This window comes from Pygoscelis adeliae, unplaced genomic scaffold (genome assembly GCF_000699105.1).
Source record: "Pygoscelis adeliae isolate BGI_AS28 unplaced genomic scaffold, ASM69910v1 Scaffold141, whole genome shotgun sequence".
Classification (NCBI taxonomy): domain Eukaryota; kingdom Metazoa; phylum Chordata; class Aves; order Sphenisciformes; family Spheniscidae; genus Pygoscelis; species Pygoscelis adeliae.
In genome coordinates, this window is record NW_008824231.1 from 3,033,086 (window position 1) to 3,041,050 (window position 7,965).

The 7,965-nt window shown below is 40.6% G+C and overlaps 1 protein-coding gene across 1 annotated transcript in view; it reads right to left on the reverse strand.

Annotated features, from left to right (window-relative positions):
- Positions 1 to 7,965, reverse strand: part of CWC15 (CWC15 spliceosome-associated protein) — a 17,602-nt gene that overhangs the window by 8,807 nt on the left and 830 nt on the right. Inside the window, exons 2-5 of the mRNA XM_009334853.1 lie at positions 6,194 to 6,332; positions 4,015 to 4,127; positions 2,993 to 3,081; positions 2,105 to 2,215 (exon numbers count right to left, since the gene is read on the reverse strand). Of these exons, the coding sequence (XP_009333128.1) occupies positions 2,105 to 2,215; positions 2,993 to 3,081; positions 4,015 to 4,127; positions 6,194 to 6,324 (444 nt within the window). The 5' untranslated portion in view covers positions 6,325 to 6,332. The remainder of the gene's footprint in view (positions 1 to 2,104; positions 2,216 to 2,992; positions 3,082 to 4,014; positions 4,128 to 6,193; positions 6,333 to 7,965) is intronic.

A 7,965-nucleotide genomic window follows, 5' to 3' on the forward strand; every position in this document is an offset into this window, starting at 1 on the left:
CAAAGTAAGAATTGCATAGATATGGTAACATTCCTGTTTTCTACACACGAATAGAGAAGCATGCACTTGGTTGCCTGTGCTGCAATTTACTACCATTATTTTCCTAATGCAAGTTTTCTACAATGAAATGTGACAAGTTATGCTGTTTAATCTAGATGTATAATTTCAACTCAGGCAAAGTGAAAAATCCATACAGATCTAAGCTTTCATTTTAAGCACTGCGCAAGAACAGCTGAAGTAGAAGTCTTTCCTACACATTACTACCCTTAATTTGTAGTTTAGTACATTTCACACAGGAATACATGGAAGAATTGTTGCCAGGGTTTTTAAGTAATTTTCACCATGGTATTACTGCAGAACACAATTTCATTGCTGCATGATGTGCCTCAAATGCCTAGATAAAGAGATGAGAGACACTTTCGGGCACACTTTAACATAAAAGACCACTCATAGGCCAGATGGAGAACCAAGTATCAATAGTCTCCTACAGCAAAATTTCTGCACTGAAGCAGCACGGTACAGCTTTTAGCCTTCCAAAGTACTTAACTCCAAAACTGCAGAGGTTTTGGAGGCCTTGTTGATTCTAAAGGTAAATGTCTACATTGTTAGCCAAGAGTGGCCAAGCACTACATTGCTGCCTACGGAATTTAAAACATATTCTCTCCTAGCTGTTCCCAGCGTCTGCTAGATCGTACGTCCTGTTCACTGCCCATTGACTCTACTGGAGAGCATTTGTGAAAAACACAAAACTATAAGCATGCGTGTTAAGCTATGATAAGGTTATGAGTAGTGCAGAGGCACCAAAACATTAAGTTGTCACAGCAGCAAAGATCCTGATCAGCATTTAATATGTTTATTTAGGATGTTCTAAAAACATCTCAGATTACCTTATACAAAGATGACAAGGTTGTTTTTTGGTTTTGTTTTTGGTTTTTTACACTGATGTAGAATCTACACATAACATCACAGAAAACTACTCAAACTGAAGTGTGCAACATTTTCCAAAACCATTAAAACAATTTAAGCCCTACTCAAAAAAAAGAAAGCGCTTACTAAAAGCGGAAGAGAGAATGCTGCACATATCCACCACTTCTGTTGCACCACCAGAGGCAGAGCGTTTCAGTAGTGCAGATTAAATACCTGGACTCTAAACTCTGTTGCAATACAATGTTAGAGCCAGTACAGTTCATCCTAAGTCCTGATCAGTTTGACAGCATAGACTATTCCCAGAAACAGTCCCTAGAAGTCCATTCATCAATCAGGGATTTTGCTAACGTACTCCATCCCAACAACATCTCTTACACCAAGGAGGCGTGGGAGCCAATGGCATGGGTTTTGATCCCACTCATGGGAAAACAATCTCTAACTACAGGGACTTCCTTCCCCTTTCAAGGGCAGAACATGGTGTTTCTATCTGTAGAGAGAGATTATAGGGAGGTATGGAGGCTACATGTGAGTTGACTTTCCAAGTTCTGAAAAGACTGCCATATTATTATTAGTTTTTGTGGAGACACTTTTCAAATAAACTCGCCTGTGTATAATCACACAAAAATAGTTCTGGTCTTACGGTTACAACTGGTGCTCCTTGCCAAGGCAATGCAGCACCAATGCTGTGAAAGAGCAACTACTGTATAAAACTTGCAGTCATCAGCAAAAGCATCAAAAAGCACACATTTTTCTTTCATAAATATATATATATAAAAATCATATTTCTTATTTCATAAAAGCTAGTTAACAAATGAAATTACACTGGATAGTATGTAGCTCACTAATGCCACTACATAGTTTGGTAAGATAGCTGTCTTCAGAGAAGGACTTGCATATGAAAAGCAAGGTTATCTTGATCCAATGCCTCTACAAAGTGTTGGGAAAGCAAATAAAAAGTTTTAATGAGTAGAATGTTCAGTATGTCTGCTGAAGAAAAAAATTCTTGACAACAATTAATAGACAGGAGAACAAATCCATCAGACTCTACTTGAGAAGAGTTTTGAAGGGCACTTACGTTGTTTTCTAGTTCTCACTCGTCCCAAGTACTTAAGGCACATCAGTTTTAATAAACACTAGTTTGCAAAAAACAGATGCTCTTTAATGGGTGAGATTTTACCTTTCGAGCCTGTTCCTCAGCTCGTTCTTTCTTGATTTTTTCCAGTTCAGCCAGAAGAGCTGCAGTGTCATCATCATCACTGTCTTCCAAGTCCTCATCTTCATCATCTTCCTAATAGCAACAAACGGAAACAAGAAGCAGCTCATTCATTTCATTTAATAAAAACAGCCCTGGTCTGCCCAGCTAAGGCTGCAATTTGCTGCTGGCTAATTTCTGAAGCACTTGGGTGACTGTAGCAGCAGCAAATACAATACAAATGGTTTATTTACTCTCGTACAGTAAAGTCAAGACAAAAATATGTTTGTGCTTTTTGGATGACTCCAATTGATTTTTTATAATTCAAATGCTATGTAGCTGACAGATTCTAGAGAATTACTGTCCTCAATCACTCTCTAATCATTGTAAGTCATTATAATAGTGTGCCCGAATACCCCGTCCAATATTGTTGGGACCAAATAAAACAGGATTAAAAAAAAAGCTCAGCTTACTGTCAAGCCTTAGACCTAACTCCTAGGTGTCAGCATGAGGAGAGGAGCCAAGAGCAAGAATCCATTGCTCATGCAGACAGTCAGCGTATCTCAACAGTTCTACCTTAGGGGAATTCTAACTAACCCAGTAGTTGACAGACTCTAAAAAGTCACCCATTCCCCACACTTTAAATGCTATTTTCAGTTCCCTAGTTTTTGTGTGCTTTCCAAGAATACCATTAGAGCATGGACCAGAACCTCTCAACCACTCTGGACTTCCACCACAGCAGAGTAACTGTAAAAGGAAGGTATGTTGGAACCTGTCTTAAATCTTTAGCAGATCTAGAAGTACATATCCTATTAACAGCAAATCCTGAAGGCAGGACAATGAAAGGAAATAAGACAGAAAAGAGATACATACATCAGTAAGCGGATCATCTGCATCAAGATTTGCTGCAGGAATCTGGTCTAGCCGAGGCTTCTTAGACACAGAAGATGATGTTGTGTGTTCTATGGCATAAGATTTTTTTTAAAAAAGTGATTAAGTCATTTCATTTAACAGCATTTAATGTCAGAAGGCAAACATCTTCACAAAGATTGCATTAGAGTAAGAGATACAAGCTTATGCTTACTTTTTCCTCACTTCTCAATCTTAATGCCCACGCTAATTCCTCCCCTGGAGGTATCCTCAAGGAAGCAGTAACATCCCAAAACTTACAATTTGACCTCCCAAAGTTTTTTGAAGTAATTATTTCAAGAAGAACAAGCAGCAGAAGAAAAAGCTGTGGAGAAATATCCTTATCCTATATCTCCAATTAGGGGGTTCCCATTGGAGACCACCCCAAAGCATTACTGTTGGCCAGTTTGGTCGAAACCACATCTGCTTTTGTCTGTGAACTTGAAAGCCCCACAACACCTCTGCACATTTCACACCTAAACCTAAAGTACCTAAATTCTGTCAAGCTTAATATTATAAATGATTATTTCTCAAAAAACATACCTTTGATTTTAATTATCGCTTCACTATACCTGAACAGAATCGCATACTTTAAAAAATTGATTTATTGTTACACTGGTGCTGCAACACTAGAAGATGAGTCATTCCCCTTCTCCTTCCTGTCTCGTTTGTCCAAATACAAAAAACCCCTCTATTAGCTGTACATACTTGTTGCCAATTCATTACAATCATACTGTTATCAGCTGGCCTGCATGATGGCCTACGCTTTTCTACTGGCTGGCCTAGATTTTTTGCTAGCACGAAGCCAGCATGAAAGCCAGCTGACATTCCCTTGCAGGTCAACGGCTCTGAACTATCAGACCAGTACCCTAAATTCTACTCTCATGACATGCTGTCTGCAACCTGCAAACTTCCTACAACACCGAGTTTTGTGCAAGGGCGATGCCACACAAAGGTATTAAGATTTTTTGTTTCTTTGTTTTTACCTCTGGTTGGTCTGTCTCTATTCTTTTCTCTTGCAGCAACCCGTTCTCTCTCCTCCAGCTCCCTTCTGAAATCACGGTTACGCACCTCTTCAGGAGCATCCTGAGTGGTCTGTCTAAAACAACATGAAGGCAGGGGAAAAAGCTGAAGTTGACAGTCTGCAGCTGGGAGCAATTTTTTGAAGGTGGTCAATAAATCCTGGAGTGAACAGGTAAGTATAAAGAATAGGAACTGGGTACCATGTAAACATATGTTTCTTTATTCTCTCTTCATCAGCCCCCTTCTCTGCATGCATTACACACACACAGACACGCAATGCCACACACATGTGCTCCTTCCAGTGGCTCTCAAATTAATTAAAAGACCCTACATAAATTCCTGCAAAACTGGGATGACTACATCTACCTCTTGTAGCTATGTCTAAATCTTCTGTTCTCCAGCAGTCCAAGCCCAGTGTCCTAGCAGACATCCACCGGCATTACGGTCAACTTTCCTTGCCATTTTATCACCCCAAGTTGCTACTGCAAACACAGTCTCTAAGGCTTACAGATAAGACCAAGACTAGAACGTACTTTTCATAAACCTTTTCCCTTCCAAGAGACACATGAGAATCTCCCATGACCATAAAAAGAAAGTTGGGAGAACAGGCACAACACTAGCTTTAGTGCAACATATTGCATATACATGTTTTTCCCTCTTTTATATAACACACGCTGGCCAAAAGCAACAGACTATTTATATTTGAGTCATACTAAGTTCTACCTAGAGAGCACTGAATTTTCTGTGGAAATCTTGAAAAGAACTAACGAATAAAAACAAGCAGCAGTTCCTTTCACCTTTCTGTGAACCCAGTGCTGGAAATAAGAGTGCCTGGAAGAAATCCAGACTTGAGCCATTATAAATACATTGTGTGCACAGCCTGTCTTTATGATGAAGTATTTCATTTGCTTTTGTAATTAAAAACCTGAACTTGGAATCCCTGATATAGCTGCAAAATCTTCCCAAACCTTGTGTCATTCAAGCGAACACGAGCGGGACTGAAACACTGAACTTTTCCTGCAACGATGCAGTCCTGGCAATTTAACAAAGACAACTTTGTATTAGGTATTTGGGAGAAAGAACAGAAGACACTTAATGCCCCCTCCAGCTCTCTCTCACACACACACGGATCCCCACACACTTCTTTCAAAGCAACAGACTGGTGTTCCAAACCCCATTTTATTTAAAGAAACAAACACCAGCAATTTTTCCCATAATAACAAAATGCATTTGACAGCACTTTTTGTGCTGTTGATTTTGCTATTCTCCAAAGCACTCCAATTCCCTTATCCATACGTATTCTTCAAAACCAAAGGGGCAGGAGGGAAGAGGTGAAAGGGTGAACACTTGCACAAAAAAGTGCAAATGTAAAACCTTAACAGTAATTTCACTGACAAGAGTAGCATCAGCGAGATGAAAAAACATTTCTAGGCTGACACATTTCAGTTGAATTCCAGGTATCTGTATCACATTGACTCCAGATTTCACTTCATCTTTCAACAGGATCACGAAGATTTATTACACATTTCAAACAGAGGAAAATATCCATAAGATCCCGTTATCTTTCACACCGATTAAAGCAGTTTCCTCCTCCAGGACCTGCACGAACCAGTTGCAGTGTTTAACATCAGCTCTTCTAACACATACTACTGCCTGAGTGCTATTCCATGACTCCCCTGCCTCCTCTTAAATGCCCTTCCCCAGCGGTCCTTTGCCAAATATATGACGTGGTTTTCCTGCTTTTAAGACGTGCTCAACTTCACTCCTCTTATCCCATTCTGCTCTGCAAGTGACAGCACCCTCGGTGGCTCAGTCAGCTCCTACTGTTCCCATTGATTTTCTTTCCACTGCACTGCCCGAATGCTTTGTTTCCAAAGCTCACCTTCTTCTGACAGTTCACTTCCATAAGCAGTAATAAACACCACTAAAACGAAACCTCTCCAATTACTTGCAATGCATTTGATCTCTTAAGTCTGCTTTTGAGACCTGTGCTTTCAGCCCACTCATTCCGTGCTGCTGCACAATCTCCAGTGCCTGCTCAGTGTCAAGCACACGAATGTGTGAAAAATTTCAGAGTACCACTCACAACAAAAAAACATTCCCAGCCTGTTTTGCCGTAAGACCAAAAAAACCAATACTAACCTGTATTTGATTTTAGTATGAGAAGGAAGGTCTCTGCTGGAATATTGTTTGGATAGCTGACTTAAGTCTCCTTCACCTTTTCCTCTTCCTCCTCTTGCAGGTTCAAATGTTGGCCTCGCTGCTGTCGTCATTTTAACTACTACAGAATCAAGGATAAAAAACAGTTGTTTCTACAATGTACAGTGAAAGACATTCACCAGAAGCTACGTTGTTCCTGAAACTGTAGCAGCAATGTTAAGTCCCACTACACCATACCAGCTATCACTTGCCACGTGATCCTTAAAATCTGAAGAGCTTTTTATTGACAGAATTGACAGAATCTATTCAGATTTTCAAAAGAAAGTCTTTTCACATGTTTGAAAGATGATACACAGACTCTAACAAGAATGTGATGCTACGTTTATAAAGTAAATAAAACTGCCCGGGAGCCAATCTCCTATCTTCAAGTCTAGTGGTACAGTCTCGTAACTGAACTCTTTTCCCTCCTGAAAAATGACAGCCAGAAATGACCGCCTACTGGGAATGACCCCTCTGTTATTCTCCAAACTGTATCTAGGTATCATCACCAGAAATGGTGGCTGACACAGACCATAGCATGCCTAGGAAGGTGTTGATAATTAAATACTGATGAAGATCACGCACTCTGAACGCTCCAGCCCTCATCCTGGCCCTGTTCAGTCCTCTGGTACAGGCACAGCACTGTCACTAATACTGCAGCACAGTCCTTTGGGATCGACCTGAGCAGAGCTCCAGCTGGCCACCAAAACTGTCTGAAGGGCCAGGGTTAATGTTTCCCTGGTAGCACAACGCCAACAGCTTTACCCTTACATAAACTAAGTGCAATTAACAAGGCTCGGACAAATGCGGAAGTTTTCACCAGCTCTCATGTAGAAACTACAAGAACTCACATACCACCAGCATGTCCTAAAAATGAACTAGCTGGTGCCTGAAGTTGCTACTATCAATTCTTCTGTGGCAAAGGAGTGAAGCAGGCGCCGACCAGCCTCAGCCACACAGACACCCTGTCAGCATGCACTGTGTTCAGCGCTGTCAGACAGGAGACCCTGTAATCCTAAACTGCTATGCCAAGAGTTTAAGATGGTCAACCAATGCCAAAAATACCCTGTATGATCAACCTGCGCCGTCTTAAATCTATTATCTGAAACTATGCTCATTCCTTCTTCACCAAGACATGCACCTCCATTAACCACAGACTAAAGATATACAAGACACAAGAGAGACACATCTGCAGAGGCACATAAGGATACCAGTCCTACCAACCAGAACGTTGGACGTTAAAGGATGACAAGAGAACATTTTAAAGAATATTAAAAAGCAGAGGGAAAAAAAATTATATTGTTCCATATGCTTTTGTGATACCAAATAAAAGTCATTTATGCTCTGCTTGCATTATTTGCTGTTGTTTCATTTTTAATGAGATCACAAAACACACGACTTTAGCGTTAAAATCATAAAATAGATTTGCCGTTCAAAGTAACACCCCATCAGGCAGAACACAGTTACTGTCACTGAGCTACTACTCAGAAAACAGAGTTAACAGACAGAAACGCCTTCATAAAGAACTGAGACAGTAACTAGCCTTGGCTCACTGACCAAGGATTGCTGACGCTTTTCAGTGACGCTGTGCAACTCAGCTGGAGCTCAGCAAGACATTTCAGCTCTGTCTTGGCACACACTCTGCCGGACCCGCAATCCAAGAAAGCCACTCGTTCTCAGAACTCATTTGTGTTAATTATACGTAAGGGGGGGGG